At 35.2% G+C, this 20,091-nt stretch overlaps 1 protein-coding gene across 1 annotated transcript in view; it reads left to right on the plus strand.

The window, feature by feature from the left end:
• LRP1B (LDL receptor related protein 1B) overlaps window positions 1–20,091 on the plus strand; it is a 473,299-nt gene that overhangs the window by 301,777 nt on the left and 151,431 nt on the right. The window contains exons 30-36 of the mRNA XM_058839737.1: window positions 1,781–1,912; window positions 3,094–3,321; window positions 6,147–6,321; window positions 6,626–6,720; window positions 10,207–10,356; window positions 18,910–19,050; window positions 19,798–19,923. Coding sequence (XP_058695720.1) covers window positions 1,781–1,912; window positions 3,094–3,321; window positions 6,147–6,321; window positions 6,626–6,720; window positions 10,207–10,356; window positions 18,910–19,050; window positions 19,798–19,923 — 1,047 coding nt within the window. The remainder of the gene's footprint in view (window positions 1–1,780; window positions 1,913–3,093; window positions 3,322–6,146; window positions 6,322–6,625; window positions 6,721–10,206; window positions 10,357–18,909; window positions 19,051–19,797; window positions 19,924–20,091) is intronic.

The following is a 20,091-nucleotide window of genomic DNA, read 5'->3' on the forward strand; positions in this document are numbered from 1 at the left end:
TGTCTTTCTTTTTAAATTCTATATATTCCATTCCATGAAACACTACTTGCATGGAAAGACAATAGAGGGATTATTTATTCTTAGGCCCAAAGTAAATCCTTGTCACAGATGGTTGTATGCAGAGAGGTTGAAATTTCACAGAAATTATTGCTCTGTATTGACAAATAAATGAAAGGAAATGCTTCTCTGCAAAATACACAACCAAATTTTTGCAGTCTTGCAACACCTGTGGAAAAAATGCCCAAAAAATTGCAGGAGGTTGAATCTCTAGCTGGTCTCCTGAGATATTCACTAACTTCAGTGACTTTTCTTCAACTTCACAATTTTTTTTGTCTTCCCCATGGAGTTGTGAACTTATTACAAGAGATCACCTCAAATTTTGTCTCGGTGTTCCTATCAATGTAAGAAAACTGATGTTAAATAAACATTCCTCTATTTTATTTTCTGGGAAAGGCTGAGTGGCCTCAAGTGCTGCCAGCGTTTAAAAGGGCCAAATTGGATGATTTTATAGAAAAAAAGTAAAAGCCTGTGTTTTTTGTTGTTGTTGTTGGTTTTTTTGGGGTTTTTTAATAGAATTATGGTTACAATTATAATTAACCTGTTTTTCCAAGAGTTTGAAAGCTTCTTTCTTCCCACAGTACAGGTTAGACAAGTAATCATTTAAAGGATTCAGGTACTGCTGGATAGATTTCAGGAAGTGTGCACTGGTGGAAAAAATAATGGTTCAATGAAGCAAACTTTGTCTGGAAATTTTGGTGCTTGAGTTTGAGCTAAATTTTATTTTTTAAGGAAATTAATACAGTAGATTGTTGTGGTTATCTAATTACTTATACTGAAGCCTAGCACAACATTAGAGGAATACATTGTGCACTAATTGGTTTTATTAATTATAAGTTTGTCTTTGAGTCAGTCAATCCCACTTCCTTTTTCATCAATGTTAATTTTCAAAAGTTTTTTTTTTTACAAAGGGAGGAGTCAACATTACTTTCTGTTCTTGAAATGTCTCTTCAGCAGTGCTCTGGAGCTTTAGTGTTTATAACAAGGAATGGAGATAATAAGAATGATTTCCAAGTTTTGTAAGACTAAGGGGTCTTCTCTGGTCAACTTTCTTCCTGCTCTTTAAAGCAGTTTTAGCACATCTTATTCAATCAGTGACCTATAGGAAGCAACTTGTGAAAACCTACACTTAGGAGAGGTTTTCTTTGAGAAAAGTAGAAATTCTTTGCTGTGTTTTTTTTTTTTTTTTGTTTTTTGGTTCTTTTTTTCTCCCTTCCAGATTCTCTTTGTGTGTTAGATTTCCAACTAATATTCTAGTAGAGAAATCATATTGAGAGGAAACATTGAATTCACCATAGTTCATCTCATAATCTAAACTTTGACTATTGCTTTCACACAATTAAATCTGTTCTTCAGGTCCTCATCACATTGACATTTTTTTAATTCCATGTGTCTTGATTAGAAGTGTAAGATTTAAATCTTATGAAAAGGTTGCAAAATTAATGTCTCCCTGGGAAAATTATACCCAGTTGCTTCCTAAAGTTACAATTATAAACTGTGGCTACCTTAACTATATATATATATATATATATATAATATATATATATATTCTTGGACTAGAGTTGAATATTAGCCTATAAAAAATGAGTAGAGCACAAACTCAGTTAATCACTCAGACTGTGTTTGTCTTCAGACAGAATTTTTCCCTTCTCACAACTGTTTGACAAACCTGAATTTTAACAAGTGTTTTTACATTTTGTGTGTTTCAATTATTCTGTTTTAGCTCCCAACCCGTGTGCTGCTAACGAGGGCAAGGGTCCCTGCTCTCACATGTGTCTGATCAATCACAACAGAAGTGCTGCCTGTGCCTGTCCACACCTGATGAAACTGTCTTCAGACAAAAAAACATGTTATGGTAAGTTTTCCTCCCACAGCCTGGCAGTTGCATTGATTTTAGAGTCAATGGGCAAATTAATGTTAAAAATAAAATCTCTGCAGTGTTTTCTAGTGGTGTATTTTAGAGGAGAATCTGCTTTTTGAGAACCGATGACTTGTTCTAATAGTTGAGGTCTGTGGTGCTTTGATATTTGCTGCCACAGCTGTTTCTTTGTGCTGCTGGTGTGTGAGATATGTTCATAAAATTTATCTCTGCAAAACAGAAAGCTTTATACTGAAACGTGCATCATCCCAATATTCTGAGTCAGGTAAGCTGAATAACAAAAAGATGCTTAATAGCTTAAATCTCTACCTGCTCTAGAGTTGTCTTAGCTTCATTTTCAAGGATTAAAAAACAAAGAGTAAATATTAGAAGTGCATCCTTGCAGGGGAATTTTATAAAAAACCGCAATACACACTTTTAAGCTCCAAAAGCCCTTGAAATGTCAAATAATTGTGTGTATTATCTATAAAACCTTGTACTAAATTATCCTTTTTGCTGTTGATTAATAGCATTCAAGAAATAGAAAAGAAAATAATAGTTTGGTGTGTCAGAGATAGTGCAGGGAAGAAAAGGTTACTTTTACTCTTCATTTGCAGGCATTTGCTCGAATCATTCAGTTTTGAGATTAAAAAGAGAGCTCTGCTTTGCCTTTAATTTATCATCCTTTTTCACTAGTGGAGGTGTAAATTAGAGCAACCAATTTGCCCTTTTTGTTCCAGCTGTTTGCTTTTCACTGCTCACTCGTTTGCTGTTTGCAAAACTTCCCTTTTACAGTGAATCTGATATCCTGAGATACCAAATGTTAATATATTTTATGATGTGCAGGTGAAACAGGATTTGTTTGAGTGGACTAAAGAGGGTAAAATGTTTAAAATAACATTTTCAACATTTTTTATTTCGCACTCCTAAGACCATATTGTTTTAGTGGTGTGGTAACAATGTCCAATATACAGAATTCTTATATTTTTCTGTGATTTTTATGCTTTGTAACATTACTCCTCAAATGTCACTAGGCTGCAGGCTTTCAGGAGATCTTTAACCACGCATATATAAGCACAATTTACGCATTTGTCAAGTGATCTCAAATGACTGACTTTGATTTCTGTTAGAGATGTTGTGAAGAAGATGAGGAATGATGTTTTCCCTTTTTCTAACAGAAAGAAAGAAGTTTCTTCTTTATGCAAGGCGTTCAGAAATAAGAGGGGTGGATATAGAGAACCCGTATTTCAACTTCATCACAGCCTTCACTGTTCCTGACATTGATGATGTGACAGTCATAGATTTTGATGCTGTTGAGGAGCGTTTATACTGGACTGATGTGAAAACACAGACCATTAAACGGGCCTTCATCAACGGGACTGGCTTAGAAACCATCATTTCCAGAGGTAAACAGCATAGCATTGAAGTAAAAATAACTCCTTCTAGGCAAATGTGTGTTATGAGCATGCTAAAATAGAAGTATGCAAGTCCTGGATATGCATTCCTTGCCCTGGTATTGGATAATTGATCTAAACAATAAGCAAACAGAATTTTCTTTAGGATTCTAGTTCACTTTATTGATTCATAATTCAATTTTATGTAAACAAATTGGAATGTAATTTTGCATTGATTTTGTACAAGATTGAAATGTGTAGCAAAAAAAGGAAGCTAATGTATTGAAGGTAGCAAGAATAAAGATAAAAAACAGGAAAAGTACAGTATCCTGGCATAGCTTTGCACTGAAGAATTTCCTGTATCCTTTGGCTACCTGTGTTGACCTAGCAGTTAAATTGGCTCTTTCAGGGTAATTTTTTCTTTCCAGTCCATGAAGATCTTTCAGCTTTGGCACCATTGGTGAAACCACAACATGACAGCCTGGTCATTTTGGTGATGCTGATGTAATGTGGGTTTTGTCTGTGCAGAATATGTTCATAAGTACAGAAACTAAATTAATATTAAGTCTATATCTGATTGTTTCAACCTTATTTCCGTAGCCCTGGTACTGAAGTGAAAACCATTTGTTGTCCCTATTAGCATTTGGTTTTTGTTTCCAATCACTCTGAGTTCCTTTCTTAGCAGCACATGTTGCTCTTCTACTCTGTAATGTACCCACCTGCTTGAAAATAGTAAAAAAAGCTGATTATGTGGAAGCAAATTTTTCTAACTCTGATTCCCCAACAGCTTGGTGGAGAACAAAAGAAATAGCTCAGTTGTGTAAGGTCAGACCTTTTCTGACTTGGAGAACAAGTAAACCATGTAGTTGATTATCTGGGGACTTTAGGAAATAGTTAATTCAAGCTCTGCCCCCCGTGCCATTTTAGAAGAAATCATTTCCGTGTTTGCACATTTTGGGAAATGTTTGGACAAATATGGCAATTTCCCCATTTTGTAGACTGTGAATTCATTTATTTTGTGCAGCTACTTTTTCTTTTCCCCTGCTATCTCAGAGACAACTTTATTAACAATCAGATATGTTTTTCAGTCCCAGTAATGAGAACAAGGCTTAGAATGCCTCCTAGAGATCTTTATATCAGGTATTCAGGTGCCAAACAGAAGTATTTGTTGCTTGGGTTTTGTTTTTTTTCAAAAAGTAGTAGAATAAAAATGTTTATTATAGAAAAATCACTGAACTTGTCAAAGAACTTAATGAAAACAATAGAAATATACTATTCTTTCATATTCCTTTTATTATGGTAGCTTCTGTGGTGGAGATTTTTTATGTTTTTGGGGGTTTTTTTGTTCCAGATGTAATTTCTATATAATAAGTTTGAGAAAATTACAATGTTCTGGCACATCAAAACATTGTAAAGACTATTTATTATGTGTAAACTATCTCATTTGCTAACAGTTATATTTTTATACTTCTATAAGAACATAAGAAGCTTTGTAAGCACGTCCTGGCGGGATTCTTCTTGAGTGAAGTCTTATACCAGTGTCACAAAGATGCCAAATTGTACTTTAATCTTTTTAAGAGTATGAAATGCTTATTTTCTAGTTCTTACATGAGTAAAAACCTAAAAAAAAAAAACCAAAAAACCAAAACCCCAGAAGGGCAGGGTAGCAATTTAAAATGGGTCAAGGACTGTGTGTTTGGTGTCCTTTGCTGCATTCTGTGAGATTGGCAATCCTCCTAATTCTCAGTCATTTCTCAGCCTTATGGACGTGCAAACCAGTCCTCAGCCACATCCACGTCAGTTTGTCAAGGGCAATAATCCTGTCAGTGGAAATTACCATGTTAAGTTGACAGAAGATGTGTATAAATGATTAACTACGCCGAATCGTTAAATCACCCTTGGCCCGTTTCCTTCTCCACAAAGAGGCCAGCCAATATGAACTCAGGGCAGAGGGACATGTTGGTACCTAGAGATGGAGCAATGATTTTACACCCAGATTTCAGGCAGATTTTAACATGGATTGACATTTCTTTAAATGCTAAGGAAGACCATCAAGTCACCGAGTCAGTCATATCATATTTCTGGTTTGCTGTCTCAGGTAATAATGGTGCTGTCAGGTAACCCTCAGCCCCCACAGCTGCTCACTCATTCCCTTCCCATGCTGGGATGGGGAGGAGAATCAGAAGTGTAAAAGTGAGAAAAGTTGTCATTTTTGGTAAAAGCAACTTAATAGGAAAAGTAAAAGCTATGAACAACAGAAAAGCAAAATAAAGGGTTCATTCAGTGCTTCCCATTGGCTGACAGGTGTTTTGCCGTATCCAAGCAGGCAGGGGAGTAACTTGGAGTCTTCAAAGCTTTCAAATATAAAACCAGTAAACTTCTCCAGTGACACAAGTACTTATGAGCTACAGAACTATGTTATAGACCAGTGGTTTTAATTCTGACTCTCTGTATTGAGCTTTTGTGGAGCTGAAGAAGGAAGAAGGAGGCTTTTAGATTTCAGCATAACCTTGTTTAGAAAGCCACTGAGCAGTAAATGCTTTCTCAAGTAGAAAAATACAATGCAGAAGTTCAGCATCTCAGATTATTTTTTTGGGACAATAGGTTTCATGTTGTGAATATTCAGTGTGATTTTCTTGTTCTTATTGTTAGTATATCAGGCCCAGGAAAAAAAAAAGATTATTCATTCTTGGCAACTAGTTAATAAATACATCTGAATAGAATGTTGCATGGGATTGTTAACAAACTGTAGAATAAATTATTCTTCTATTTTTTTTCCCCTAACACTGGTGATAACACAGAAAGGATATCAAAAGAACTGCTTTCCCTCTTTGCAGATATTCAGAGTATCAGAGGTCTTGCAGTGGATTGGATATCACGTAATTTATATTGGATTAGCTCAGAATTTGATGAAACACAAATTAATGTGGCACATTTGGATGGTTCCTTGAAAACCTCAATCATCCATGGAATCGATAAACCTCAGTGTCTTGCAGTTCACCCAGTAAAAGGGTAAGGTATCCGTGGTTGTGATCATAAACTGCAGCAAAGCTCATCAGCAGGTTCTTCATTCATATTTTAAATTTGGCCATTTTAAACTTAAACTTTTAAACTTAAAGTGCAAACATGAATTTGAAAGGTTTTGCTGAAAATATTTCAGCTGAATACTTCTTCCCTTAGAAAGCTACTGAATAAATCATGTAACTATTTAGTTGTATGTTTTGTCTCCTAAACTGATGAATGTTTTCTCTACTGACTCATTAAAAACACTGTGTGCACAAAGCAATATTGTAAATACATTAATTCTCTTCTTCAGTAAGCTGTACTGGACGGATGGTAACACAATCAACATGGCAAACATGGATGGCAGCAACAGCAAAATACTCTTCCAGAATCAAAAAGATCCTGTTGGTAAGTACCCTTTTATATCCTGTTTGTTTTAACTGATTGTGATTTATTATGGGCATTGTCTTGAACTGATAATTTAAGTGTACAATGATGTTTTTCATCTACAGCGATAAGAACAGGTATAAAGATATGAACAACACCCGTGCTACTGTTGTGTTTCATAGTTTGAGATATTTTTTGCCCATTCCAGCTGAAATCTACTGCAGATTTAGTGGAGTATTACTGACTCTAGGATTACAGTAGGCTGAAGGAGTATCTGTATTTCTCAATCTTTGTATCATCGTTAGAAGAATGCAGAGGTCGGGGTTTTAGTGAGTCATGGATATATGTGAGAGGATGCTTTGACTGCAAATGTGGATCCTTCCTCACCAGAACCTCAGCTGCATAATCCAAAGATAAATTGGCCCTTAACTTTTCACACAGAGAAAAAAGCAACAGTTGAAGCATGCATTTCATATCATGACTTAGCCTCAGTTTTAGTATTTTGGGATTTATATAGTTTGGTAGATAATTTCATTTTTCAGAGAGTTAAAGTGGTTATGTCAACTGTTGCTACCTTATTAATGGCCTATCAATAAAGTGATGATATTTTAAAGCATTTATTTTTTTAAACAGAATGCATTAGGCAAGCAGAAGTGAAAATGATTTAAAGAATTCAACAAATTTGACATAAGAGCAACATGACATGCATTTTACACCCTAAATTCAATGAATTTTGTAGAAATTACTTGATAACTGTTTTACTCTTGATATGATTATCTGTCTATCCACTTGAAGAGACAAAATTACCTTTTCATCCAGAGAGAAAAGAGTGGTAAACCCACTAATTTTAAGGTGAAGAAAAAGCATTTTTAATAACATTAGAACAATATTAAGGACATTTGTATGCAACACTTTGCACTGAAGATTTTGTGATCAGAGGTCACAAGGTCCTAAATTGCAATGCTTAGTGTTTCCAGTATCAAACTCTGAATTAAAATATATCCAAAACACCAGTTTCAATGGTTTAAATGATTTTTTTAACATCAGCATAAGACAATCCCATGCTAAAAACAATGAAACCCTTCTAAAGATTTAGAAGGTAGAAGTCTTAAAACCTTAATTTAATATTTCATTTGTGCACTGAAAAAACTGTCTTTGACCATGAGTGAAGCTCTAGTTCATGCAGTGCTAATTTTGAGTGTTTGGGGAGTTCTCAGGTAGATTGTTAAAAAAGACAAATATCTGGTTTATTGGAGTTGGATATCCTGGTAATTGATGGGATGTTTCATTTGCTTGGTGCAAAATTTCAGAATTTGAAAAATGAGGGAATTTTCCAATCTGTGACCTGAATTAAGCTGATGGATTTATTTTTCCTGTTTGAATTTTCCGTATCAAAACAAGGGGGCGATTTTCCAATTACAATATTTTCTATTATTATCAAGAGCATTTTAATTTGGAAATTTTGGGAACTGATGCTCTTAGGATGACAGTGCCATTTATTTTTATCTGACCTAGGGCAGACTAGTTATGGTTTGCTGGTCCATTCTGCAGTTCTAAAAGTCTCCGTAGCTGGCAGATGTATTTGTTGATAAAAGAACTGCTCATTTGAGTGCCATTACCCTGTATTCATAGGAATTCAGAATCCATGCTAAATTTTATACTTTGTTGGGCAAATCATTGGCTTATTTGAATTCCCTGAGACCAATATTGCACAATCCTCATGTTCAGATTCACTTTAGCAGGTTATAAGGTTTAAGCCAGTCACCCACACCTGAATGCATCATGAATATCTGTGATGCTTATGGCTAATAAACCACTTGTTTTCATTAGGAAAGCAGGACAATTCCTGAAAAAAAATCTAATTAAACATGCTCTGCCTACATTAGAAATGTGTTTTTGCAAAGGTTGGTAATCGGTGGCAAGTATTTGGGGGAGAATAATGTGCTAGACTTGTGAAGAAGGATATAGGAATGTTTTTCATGTCAGTTGCTGCTGTGGAATTGGAATGCCTGTGTGTAGAAACACCAGTTGAATATGTGAAGTATAAAACCAGGCAGGACAGGGCTGTATTTGCTGCACAGCTTGTCTTGGGAGTACCCTCACAAACAGATCCCATCTAGGTGCAATCTCTGGCAGCTGGCCATGGGCAGGACGTATGGCAAATCCCAAATGCTGCCCATCTCGGAGCAGGGAAACCTTCCCACTGGTGTATTCCCTTTTAATCCACACTGCTATTCCCAGGGAAGTTCCCTGTGCTGGGCTGAGCCCTGCAGGTGCTGTCTCCAGGATCCCTGGTGCTCTGTGCTCAGAGGGAAGCTGGTTGGACAAACATGAGAAGGTGTGGACAGAGACGCTGTGAGACGAGTCCCTCCTGCAGGCACTGCTCCAGAGCCTCTCTCCAGCGTGTGATGTTTCCTCCTGGGTGAAACCCTTGCAGAGAGGTAGAAGGAAATATCAGTCCCTGCCCAGGGACTGGAAAGGTGCTTTTTAGAAGCTCAGAAAGCAGACACTTTTGGCCTGCTGTGTCAAATGTGGATGACAGGGATGACACGATGGCAGCTGTAAAGGCTGCAGCCCATGGCACTGCTTTCTCCTGTCAGCGTTTCCAAAACAGCTTTCCACAGGATGAAAAAGTCTACAGTACAATATCTACAGCTTGACCCATGCAGTGAAATACAGCATTTTCTGGCAACTTGTTGCTGGATACTTAGCATGAGCTCTGGGAAAGCTGGAGCACCAGAGCACATTGTTATGGCAGGAATTGTTACCATGCCAAGAATATTTCACTGTGGAGAATCTCCTGCCACCACTTCTTGAACACTTTTAAAGGATTACAGAAGTCTGAAATACATTATCTCCTAATTCTTTGTGCTTACTTTCAGAAAACTCTATACTTTATTCATTTAGCAGCTTATTTTGCAGGTATCCTTATTTTGATGGTTCTCTTGCTTCAAACTCCAAAGAACTGATTACAAAATCAGTTCACTATGAATCAAAATGAACAGTAATACTAGAAATTTATTAGCAGTTTGGATTAGATTTTAGTATTTCATCATCCTGAGCAGGGAGAGAACAGACTTTTCATAGTTCTGAATCACAAAAACTACAGTGTTTACCAAGTCTCTGTGTATTCATAATTTTTGAATGTGAGTGATGGGTTCTGGTTTGCATTTACAAGTTGTTAATGACCTCGTTTAGGACCTCAGCTTATTCAAGTAATTCTTCATTGCCAGATAATGCTCTTTCATCAGTCAGTCACTGATTTTGGTAACTGCTGAAAGAAATAAAAGGAACAAATCTTTCTAAAAGCCTTTTTTCCTCATTGTAAATGGACAAGTTTGGTTTCCTCAAATTTGTTTTTAAAGTGTAAGTAGATGAATGACTAGATAACATAACTATGTTTGTATTTATATATTTCTTATATGCAGTTTCATAATGAAAACAGCTTAATAATAAATGAATATCATCCATTAAAGCCACAGTTAAATTTGTATGCATTAATTACAGGTTTATCGATAGATTATGGGGAGAACAAGCTTTACTGGATCAGTTCAGGAAATGGAACCATAAGCAGATGCAATTTGGATGGTGGTAATCTTGAAATAATTGAATCAATGAAAGAAGACTTAACAAAAGCCACAGCTTTAACCATTATGGGTAAGTCCAGTGATTTTTTTTTTTTTTTAATTATTCAAAACTAATTAATAATGAAATACAAAAAGCTTAGGGAAGTTCTTGTTGTTTTTATGCAAATAATACATACAGTACATTCACAGTTTGCAATCTCTAGTACAAGGATATTTCTAAATATAGATTTGTATTATATATATATTTGTGTATATATATATATACATGGAATGAAGGTAATAATTTGATGGCTTATATTTATTATAGTCACTTGTAAAGAATTTTGAAAGGGGAAGGAGCTGTTAAGCTGTTTATTACACAGAATTATTCATGACTTGTTTCTTCTGCTGAATTCTTCCTAATTAGTTCAGGATATTCCTGGTTTGTTGGATTGCCTGGCACTTTGGGAAGACTTCTTTGGGTTATGAATTGATGATTGAGGATTTGGATTTTCAGATGTCTGCTCATATTCCATGTATTAAGTTGATTGAAAGAAAAATATTTTATTTGTTGCACTTTGTTAATATGAAATGTTTAGAATGTTCAAAAAAATCAGAAAAATGTATGAGAAAAATCAAGATAACAGTAGCTAAAGGAAAAATTCATAAAAAAACACAAGCAAAAAACCAGTGAATTGCTGATCACTGAATAATATAAAAATATTGCTTCAAATTGACTATCTCATATGCACCTCCAGCTCTTGGTCCTTGTTGTAGCTGGGACAGTGTAGTAAGAAATTCCAGTTTGACTCAGAATTTATGTTTATGTTTCTGCTTTTTTAGAGATTATTTTAGAGCTTTCCATATTTCCTACAAATTAGTGACCTTTATTCTGATACACTTAAAAATCTCTTATATTTATCTTGGATATTCCAAAAAAACCCAGAAAAAGTTCAGTTGATAAACAGACTTTTGTTGAAATGAGTGAATTATCAACTGCCAGTCTTTTAATGAAATATTTTATTTGATGGCTTAATTAAATAATAATTATGTACATATAGACAGTGTGCTAGTGAAAATTAAATAAAATGTAATGGTTTTTATGCACATGGTGTAAATTATGTCATATTTAAAGTGGTAATTACTAAATTAGATTTATTATACACCCATTTGGCCAGTACTGAGCTCTAAATGCTGTCAGTATCTGCTGGAGATGTTATGATTTTATATGTGCATTTGTAAACACGAGCAGGTTTGGTGTCAGAAGGAATCCTGAATGTTCATTTGGACAAATTGTTCTTCATTGATTGGACTGTGACTAGAAATAGACGGAATAAATGCCCTTTACTCTGGGGAGCAGTTGGAAGTCTTTAACAGGAGGTGTAAGGAGTGTTTGTTCATACTGTCACCGAGCTGGTGCTGGTGTCAGGTCTTCATCTGGGATTCACAGAAGCTTCAGCAGTGATGGTCCCTCTGGGGCAGGAAATAAAGAGTTTATAGCTGCCATGTAAAGAAGAGTGTGTGAAGGTAGTTGAATTTTTGCACATCCGGAGATGGAAGAATATCTGCTGTGTAGGTTTTATCACATGTACCTCTAATATTCATAGTTTGGGATGCTTTTGTTCTTATGGGTGACAGCAATTATTACTACCCAAAAATTATGAACAAAACAAGAGTTTGGGGCTTTCTGTTTGCTTAGTTTTGGGATTTTGGAGTCATAGAGGTGCTGAAATTCAGCTTGATATTGCAGTGAGATTCTCCATATAAATCTGCCGGAGAAAAGTACAAGCACAACAGTTTTATCGGCAGTATTGTATGTGCTGATTGAAAAACATGAAAAGTTTCTGCATTCATTTCTCCTGTAAGTTTCCATATTGTGGAACATACCATGGTAATATAAATGCCATTTATTTTCCTAAAGAGGAAGGAGGCTGTGCATCAGCTTTTTGCAAGCAGACTTTTGTGCGTGTAAAGTGGGTCAGAACAGAAAATCCGGTGCCATATGAAGCAAGATAAGAGAACTCTAATTGATAAATCGTCATAACTAATAATATCTAGGAAAAGAAGTGTGATTAATTTGTTCTAATGTAAGATTTAATATAATAGTGTGTGAAAATTTACTACCTCTGCTGATCTATTTGCCTACAAGTTTAATTAGAGGTTTTAGCAGATGAATCACAGTAATTGCAATGTTTATTGCATCGTTTTTGCTCCTATTCCTAAATTTTCTTGACTGCCTGTATCTAAAAACACAGTAAACACAATAAAGCAATGTGAATGGAATGTTCCTCCTCTGTGAATACACTGAGCTGTCTTTTTTGTACCATTTTAATTCACCAGTGACTGAAAAGAGAGATGATACCTGTGCCCAAACCCTTAATTGTTTTGTAGGATTAAGTTCCACTCAGTGCTGGAGAGTTCTGTAATCTTCAGCTTTCTTTTGCATTATTCTGTCTTCTACATTTAGTGTCTCCCCAGCTAGAAGGAGTGTTTTGGACAGCTAACTTTCTTTGTTGATATATTTTAGTACATAATCTTGTCATATTGTTGGGTTCCATTTCCACTGAGGCACAAAGAGGCGATGGAGTTGGGTATTTCAAAACTCCCTTTGTACAGTTGTGTCACCAGGTCACAAATCGGTCACTTGTTGATCACCAGAACCTTTATTGGACTCAGGAGCTGAAAGAAAGAAAGCGTGGAGGGCACCTGAGTGGATTGAGGGGATGGGTAATGTGATCTGGGATAGCCCTGGTTATCGTGCACCCATTCCCTGCCTAGGCTAGGTGCACTGAAGGAGAAAGGATCTTCAGAAAAATTGCTGAATTTCTCATAAATTTACTATACCAGTGATGTCTCTTGAAGCACCTCAGCTGTTGATTTTGAAAATCAATTTAGTTGTTTGGGAAGCATCTTCCCCAGCCATCAGTCTCCCTGTGAGAAAGCACAAGCTCAGAGACTCTCAAGGTGAGCCCCACAGCCTGTGTCAAGAGCTAATGACTTCCATCCCGTGGCTGGACAGCCTTTGGCACAGAAAACTCACAGGTCTGGCAGGTTCCAGTGGCTTGTGCTGTATCTTACACTTCACGTTCCAGAAGATTTTTCAGAGCTATAAAAAAAAGCCATGACTGGGACAGACTTGGCCCAACCAAGATTTCTTCAGTTTGCCTTGGTAATCTCTGTGCTGTTCTGAGAGCTCGAGTTTCTTGAGCTTTGATTCTGTTAGTTTCAGCATTGGGAAGGAGAAGCAGTTAGGCACTCCATGGTTGTGTTCTACGATTTGAACTCAATAGACACTGCGAGTGAGGTCTGTAGAGTTTTGGTTTGGTTCATAATACAATTTATGGAGTGGTTCAGAGCTTCACCAGCAAAGAGGAGTCTCCTCTAGCATGACCCCTCAATCTCCACATTGTTTTTATTGCTTTCAATTCCTCTATTTTAGCATTGCAGTTGAGCTGTTGGAAACCATCTGGAAGTTACCACTTCTGTTTCAGATGTTTGCTGTTGTTTAGTCCTTTCCAGGCTCTGTTTAACATCTTCCTACGATTGCATTCTGTAGTGGAAGCTTATAGAAGGTAATGATAAGACATAAAAAATAATGTTAGCAAACAAGCTGGTGCCAAGGTAACTGTCAGGTTTATCCTGAAGGGAAATGGGAACAATATATAATTCACATCTTTCTGTATTTTGGGTCTTTCATTTATTGGTTTTCTACTCAGCAGTGTCAGTCATCTTTCTTTTTCAATATACTAAGCAAAATTCCCAGTCTTTCGGTGCCTGCTTTTGCTAAATCTTTTTGAGCATTATATTGATGGGATGGAAATTATATTCCATTTGAAAGTAAAGCGTTTGAATATGTACAAAATGCTATTTTTTCCATGCCTTTAAGCATACCAAAAAAATATAATTGCTGTTGCCATTCTGTATTACAAAGAAGTTGCTGTAAATCTGTGAACTCATATGTGTTTTTCTGCTCTTACCACTTTTTCTTCAAATCCATATGCAGATGTCAGTGTATGCAACATCTGACATTTTTAATTAATCAGTCAAAACCATGCGAATGCTTCATCTTGTACCTCTCACTGTAATTGTCTTGCATTTGGTCATGGTAATTTTCTTCTGTTACTATGTAAACTTGACATTTTATTTTCTTCAAAGACCTCTGCTGGTTTATTTAGTCATTTAGAAATTTATCTGATTCACAGTACCCTGTGCCCTACATAATTTTCAACACCTTCTGCTGGCACCATTTATAAGTTGATATCAAATATTTCTCCTGTTCTGATACTCAGCATGTTCCATGTGAAAGAACCTCTGAATGTCTTATACAGCACAGCAAAATTCTTTCCAACAATAATAAAATACTTTCTATGTTTGGCTTAAGGTTTGAGTTTAATCTACTGTTCAATATCTGATTTTATCTGTTTTCCTGGTAGCCAGTGTTTTGAGTGGGATAAAATTATAAAGATGTATTTGGAATTCTGCATAAAGTCTCATTTCCTGCCTTCCAGGTAACTTAATGAAAATGGTTCCTTGACTGTTATTGAAACTGGTTAGAAATTTACCTTTGATGTGAGAGCTGTATTTCTGGATTGGTGAGCAGTCATTATTTCACACAGTCTGAGTTGCAAAGGAGCTCACAGCAATATCTGACATCCTTCCAAACTGGTGTGTTGTTTCTTGAATGACAAATGACTCTGAATGAGAAACTGAGCGTTGCTAGAAAAGTATTGATTAGTTACTGTAAGTCTGTAGCTGAGCAGAAAGGGATGCTGAAGGCTTCTGTCAGCAGTTTTGGTGGAGGCATTTCATTGGATTTTGTATCAGGTCCTCACAGAAATACAATTTACACAAAACTGCAAAATTCAGCTCATGTTTCCACAAAATAGGAATATAATGTAGATTGTATAATGAGTATATAATTTGTTGTGCATTCGGTCTTTTTTAGCATAAAATAGAGTAACTCCATGTAGTGAATGATTTTATGCGTAAGTGCTATTTCTGTTGAAATTCATGTTGAAAAAAATTCATTCAGCAATACAACAAAATCAGATATACATAATAGCTTTTTAACAGGCATGCAGATATTAGAAGAATGTCTTTTGAACAAAAACTGTATATAAATATAGCCATCAAGTTGTATTAGCAAGCAATCAAAACAGAAAGTAACAATTATAGTATTTCATTTTAGACAGAAAATGTAGGTTAACGTTACCAAAGTATATTCTTGTTTCCATTTACTTTCATCATGCATTAGATGATATATTGCTTATTTGATTTTTGTTTCATCCTAAATAAAGTTTCAAAGCTAACAGCAGAATGCTTTCCCAGTAGCTCAGGTGGTGGGAGCTGTGACTTTGCTGGTTCTATTTGCAAAGTGAAAGGGGCTGCTCTTGGAAGATCAGGAGACTTCGAACACATACACCTTAATTTTCCAAGTCATCAGTCTTCTAATTGCCGTATCACCATTCATTACATTAACATTAATATATGAAATATATCTAGGCAATTTGCCCGGTTCTAAGTGCAGTACATAGTTGTCTTCCATAAATACTCAAACCACCATTAATGAAACCTAATGGCCCATCAAAATTTGCATTCGGAGTACTCCTTGAAATCTCCAAAGGACTGTCCACAATGCTAGGGTAGCAATTTTTGGCATTTCAAGTTGCTTTTTCCCGATATGCTGCTGTGCTTAATGCTAATTACCCAACAGAATGGATAAATACAATTTTAATATACATTATAACTCAGTTTCAGCAACAAGCTTGTAATTAGTGCTCGAGCAACACACTTGTTAGCATAATAAATCACTTCTGTTTGATGTTTAAAGGTCCAAACCAGCATTTTTTTTTCTTCCCTTGTGTGTGAAAGCAAGTTGTCTCATGCTAAAATGGATATTTTTTTTGTAAAATCATCTATATTTTAAAATTAATATATAAATAATTAGTTAATCATTAATACTAGACATAAATGAGTTATCTACTGAAATAATATCAGTAGTGCAGAGAAAACTATTCCAAATTTAACTTAGAATGATGGTCAAAAATAGTCATGTAATTGTTGATTTCTCTTTTTTTGTTGGAGACTATGGTGGTGTTTGTTGCTCACCTAGCAGTTTCTGAAGAATTAAAACATTTATTTCTTAGGTTTTAGGGCATAACTGGCAAGATTTTGGTCAGATCAAAGAGTCATAAGAGGTTTGACCTCAAGGTGTCTGTACTTCAGAATTTGTGTGTTGTTTGGTCATTTTATTGGTTTTGGATTTTTTTTTTTTAATTGGTGTTTTTTTTTATTTTATTATTTTTTTACTTTTTTTTTTAATTTTATTTTTTATCTATAATAAGTCAGGATTTATATGACCTTTCTCATTTAAATCTCCCTAGTCCTTGTCTCCTTGTAAAAATCATGGCGTAGCATTCCGTGTAAGAGAAGAATAAACACAAGTTCAGTAAGAATTTGTAAGTTACATTTGTATTTGAAGGCTTCACCAGGTTTCACGTTAACAAGAATGAAAGTGGAAGGCAAAAGAATCACTTTGAAGAGTACTGTGATACTTCATTTGTGAATTGTTGTGATTTGTCCTTTTTATTGGTGTCGGGGATGTAGGAGACTCCTCAACCTCTGCAGGCAGTCAAGTACCTTAGGATTAGTAATGATTTTATGAAGTGCTACTTTTGTCATCAGAGGAGAACAACTCCATGATCTGACGTGTCTGACACCACTGATGGAAATTGTTTAGGCACTCTCAACTGTGAATGGAAGCAGATGTGGTCTCGTTGAGTAGCTCAGTAAACTAAAGAGCTGGAACATTCAGCTGCTCGTGTAGAAATGGGTTTGGCTTTGTACTATTACCAAAAAAAAGGAGAAATGAAAATATCTGTGGTGTGGATAATCACTGGTAATTAAACTTCCTGATTAAGTGCATGCTATGCGTTCATCTCTTGGTAAAATAATATTATTTAAATATAACAAGTTAATTATTTGGAGTTTTTGTTTCTTTCCTTTTCCTAAGGATTCAGGCAGGTCAACCACAGACAGGTTTGGGACGTTGTTGAAACCATAGCTAAAGTTGAGGTTTTGCATAAAATAGGAAAGAAATGCCTAAAAGAGTTTGATTACTTCTTTGAAATGAAGGATGAGAACACCAAAACCATATGCAATTTTCTTTCTTCCTATACCCCAGACTTAGAAAACAACTAAATTTTTATAGATGGTTTGGATATGTAAAACAGTAAATTCATGTTACTATGCACAAAACACCAGTCATTACCAAAACTATTTAATGACCTTTTCTGATTTGTGGTCACATAGAGGATGTGAAGAACAAAAACTCTTCTTCACATACAAATATTTCATTGAAAAAGTTAACCTAACCTTTAGGATTGTGGGTCTTTATCTAACAGGAAAAAAACCAAGTCCAATTCCCAATATTTCATATATGGATTATGACACACAGTCACTTTTCTATTTTTTAGGGTTTTTTTATAATTGACAAAATCCAAATTGAGCACAGGCACTTCTTGTCCTAGAGATTTTTTGATAAAAGTGTCTTCAGATGCAAGCTACTGTTAATTGATCATTATTGTAGGATGATGTTTTGAATCAGTCAATTCTAGACTGACTAGTCAATGCATAAAATTATAAATTTTCTTTAAATTTGATCCAAGTTTAAATAGAGAGTTCCATTTGTGTCTTCAAATCTTGATATTTAGAGTATTTTTCATTCCACAGATTCTGGTCTTATCTCATACCTCTGGAGAGTATGCTTTGGATTTTTCCTAGATATTTTATTTTGTGCTGTAACTTTTTAAAGTTACTGCAGTGGAAATTATTTTTTAAATCTGCACTTTATATCACAAAACATTCAACTCTGTGGTTCTACAAATTTGTTATTTAAATATTAAAACCGCAGCATAGGCACAAATTATTTTATCTGAAAAGGGAATTAACTAAAAGTGAAGTTAATACACAATGTTTGTTGGGAAGGCAGTGTTCCTGAAGTTTAAAGGTTTTCAGGTCAGGGTTTTGCATTTGACTCCTCTACAATAATAAATTTTTCTGTCTGAAATGAAGAGCCCTGAGACCCTCGCATCGCTCATCTGTGTGGGCTCGAGGAGTGAGGACTCAGGACAGGGACAATCAGAAAACTGACTCCAGTCTTCAGCCATTCGTTCACTGAACCTTGAGCTTGAAATCAAAGCTGTTAAAATTTTCATTTTGAAACTTTGGGAGGCCGTGCCTGCTTTTCAATTTTTTCATGATTTCTTAGTTACTGATTGAAACTTTTGGTTTTTTTTTAATAACATACTTAGTTTAATGTTTAAAATAATTTTGTTTGCTTGTGAAAATGAATTTCTTCCCTAGGGTAACACTAAAATTTTCACATTTATATGAAAAATAAGGCATTTTTCTATGCAGATAGCCTCAAATCAGCAGTTGTGTCAGCAAAATTGAAACTGGTGAAAACTGTTTTCATGTCTAAAGAATCTCAAGAACACAATTTCTTCAGATTTTCTCTAGAGCCTCTTTAGGTAATTTCCCTTAAAACTGATCTCAGAATTAACCTCAAAAGCTTTTTCCCACTTTAACTCTCAACCATATAGATAGTGATCCTCCTAATTTCTAAAACTTGGCAATTTTACAGATAAAAAGCTTTGGTGGGCAGACCAGAACTTGGCTCAGATTGGCACCTGCAATAAAAAAGATGGGAGAAACCCAACTGTCCTGCGAAACAAAACTGCAGGTGTTGTTCATATGAAAGTGTATGATAAAGCAGCACAGCAAGGTAAGTCACATTTTAAGTATGTTTAACTAATTTTTAGAGTGCACAATATTTTTTCTCTTGTGGTTTTCCCAGTGTGAAGAAAATAATAACTTGTAAGTAATTCCTTGAGTATCTCAATGAACTAAAATTTCCTTTCACGAAGTTTCAAATTTCTGAGATGTGTTTAGTTTACTGTGTATAATGTCTATTATAAATCTTACTAAATAGATAATTTAGATTTAGATAATAAATATATTCTTCTATTATTAAAATATTTTAATAATTGTAACAATTAGGCAGTTAGCATGGCTTTGTGGCTTCACTTTGGAGTATGTGCTAATTATATTAAAAAATGGCCCTTTCATGAAGATAACAAGACTAATATAATATTTGATGAATGAATAGGATACAATCAATTATTTTTTTGTGGTCTAGATTAAGATACACTAATGTCTGAGATTTCATCATTAACTCAACATGGAATATTCAGGTTTTTCATATGTTTTCACTTTAAAATAGGCAGATTTTTCAGAAAACAGAATTATTTATATTCTGAGGGGAAATGTGGGGTTGAAATTCTGCACAAATTAAGCACAGAAAGGTATATGAGTTTATGAAATATTTTATGCATATCTCAATTTTTTGAAGAAATCATCTGAACAAAAATTGGAAATAATAATGATACATCAATAATTACACTTTGTTTTTAGCCAGGGTTGCATTGCTCAAGTTTTGATTTCTCTTTTCTCTTCTCCTGCCATGTCGTAGGCAGCAATTCCTGCCAGTTGAACAACGGGGGATGCTCCCAGCTTTGTTTGCCAACATCAGAAACCACCCGAACTTGTGTGTGCACAGTAGGCTACAACCTCCAAAAAAACCGCATGGCCTGCAAAGGTAAAATGGCTTTCAATGTTTATTTCAGCCAACTTCAGTTCTAGGGGATCATTGCAATGAGTAAATAAACTTACTTTTGTCATTTTTAGTTAAATAACTATACTCAGTGTGCTTGATTGAAGCAGTGACAGAGAAATGTCTGCTGTGGTTAGGACAGAATTATATTTA

Source organism: Poecile atricapillus, chromosome 5 (assembly GCF_030490865.1).
Source record: "Poecile atricapillus isolate bPoeAtr1 chromosome 5, bPoeAtr1.hap1, whole genome shotgun sequence".
NCBI classification, from domain to species: Eukaryota; Metazoa; Chordata; class Aves; order Passeriformes; family Paridae; genus Poecile; species Poecile atricapillus.